General features: G+C 44.1%; 1 protein-coding gene across 1 annotated transcript in view; it reads right to left on the bottom strand.

Moving 5' to 3' along the window:
- CCDC62 (coiled-coil domain containing 62) overlaps nucleotides 1–1,459 on the bottom strand; it is a 12,034-nt gene extending 10,575 nt beyond the window's left edge. Inside the window, exons 1-3 of the mRNA XM_009709664.1 lie at nucleotides 1,424–1,459; nucleotides 992–1,184; nucleotides 199–365 (exon numbers count right to left, since the gene is read on the bottom strand). Of these exons, the coding sequence (XP_009707966.1) occupies nucleotides 199–365; nucleotides 992–1,184; nucleotides 1,424–1,459 (396 nt within the window). The remainder of the gene's footprint in view (nucleotides 1–198; nucleotides 366–991; nucleotides 1,185–1,423) is intronic.
- Nucleotides 1,460–1,748: the final 289 nt, after the last annotated feature.

Here is a 1,748-nt window from a genome sequence, read left to right as displayed (position 1 = left end):
TTTGCCCCCCCCCCCCCCCCCACCTCCTTTTTTTTTAATGAATCACAGCTATACCTTAATCTAACATTACTGTACTAAAAGACAAATACAACTCAGGAGTCTTAATATGAAATATTTATTCACTACTGAAACTCACAAATGCTACTGACATTCTGTACATGCATGGACTGCAAAATCAGACCATTACTCAACTCCTACCTCCAGAGCCTGACAATGAACAGTTGCATCTGTTACTTTTTGAGACAGCTCTTTAAACTTCTGTTGTGTATTTTCAAATGTTGTCTTAGTGTCATCCTGCTGGGATTCTAACAACTTTAACCTTTTGGTCAGCGACTTTATAATCTCGTTTCTCTTGTTCAGCTCATCTGAAAAGAAGGGAGACAAAGTATCTGTGAGAAAACAGCTCAGATACTGTCATGCAATTTTTTAGATCTCAGAAATAATTTAATCCAGCGTTTTAAAATCATGAGGTTCAAAAGTAGATGCTCACATTGCATACTCTGAAGCAGGATTCCCTAGCGACCCAGGTCAGATGGAATACAAACTCTGGTGACCTCTGTGCCATGGCTGTCAAACAAGACTGTTCAGAGCTGCCAGCTGATTCACTGAGTGGCTTGCGGATGATGTCAGAGCTGTACAGCAGAACTTCAGGGCACAGGGCTCTGCAGTACACAGCTCTGCAGCACACCAGCATGTTTGCAAATTGTTTTCTTCCCCCACCTTTATTTCATCAGATTTTTTTCTTTAAAGAATCCACACAAGCAACTTACATATTCAAAAGAGAAAGAGCCATCTAATTATCATACACCCTTCAAGACAGATCACTTCAGCACCATCGTGGAAGTTTTGATCTCAGAAAGAAGACAACCAACTTCAAGGCTGAAGGGTAGGAAATGGCTCCTTATATGACGCAAAATTGTTATGGCGGTGCCTAAGCACCTGAACATACTGAAAAGACCAGGGTCTTATTCTTTATACACACAATACTTACTGTTTAGTAAGTTGCAACTTTCTGCTAAAGTCAGTATTTTTCGCTGATCATCTTCCCAGGCTAGAAGGTGTCTCTGATGCACTGCAACCATGTCACCGAGTTCCTTATCACGATCTTTCAGTTCTGCAATTAAAAGCTGGAGTTCTTGCCTCTGTTCCTGAATGGTGCTGTTCTCAAAGCTTGGACTAAGTTTCTATAAAAGGTAACACACGGAACACATTTGAACATGAAGAGGAAGTGACAAATTCTCTCATAATCAATTTGAAATTTTAATTTAAGGTATTTTAATATTGTAAACAAAGAGCATTCCAAAAAGCTCCTCATGCTAGTGGTACCACCTGTGGTCCTTAAACGAAACCATTAGCAGTACAACGAGTAATTTCATGTTAAAAATACAGTGCTCTGATTGTTAGGCGTACTTTCATTTTTTACCTGGCACGAAGCAGAACGCAGCAGCGATGAATTCATAGGGGACTGGGGACCAGGCATTAATCGATACTGGAAACTGTTTATGACGGTAACTTTCAGCATGGAGGCTGCCTCCGACTCATTTTTTTTTCCCGCCGAGCTGCTGCTGACCTGACAGCCCTGCAGGAACGACAAACGCAGGCCGCTGAGAGAACCGGCCGGGCTGGGGGCACGGCCCTGCGGCCTCCCACAGGCGCCGAGGTCCGAGGAGGACCCTGAGGTGCCACCAGCTGGGGCGAGCGGTTCCCCTCCGCGGACCGCTCCTGGGGCAGCCCTGCAGGTCCTCCAT

This window comes from Cariama cristata, unplaced genomic scaffold (genome assembly GCF_000690535.1).
Source record: "Cariama cristata isolate BGI_N322 unplaced genomic scaffold, ASM69053v1 scaffold38971, whole genome shotgun sequence".
Taxonomy (NCBI): Eukaryota; Metazoa; Chordata; class Aves; order Cariamiformes; family Cariamidae; genus Cariama; species Cariama cristata.
This window is presented reverse-complemented; position numbering and strand designations above follow the sequence as displayed.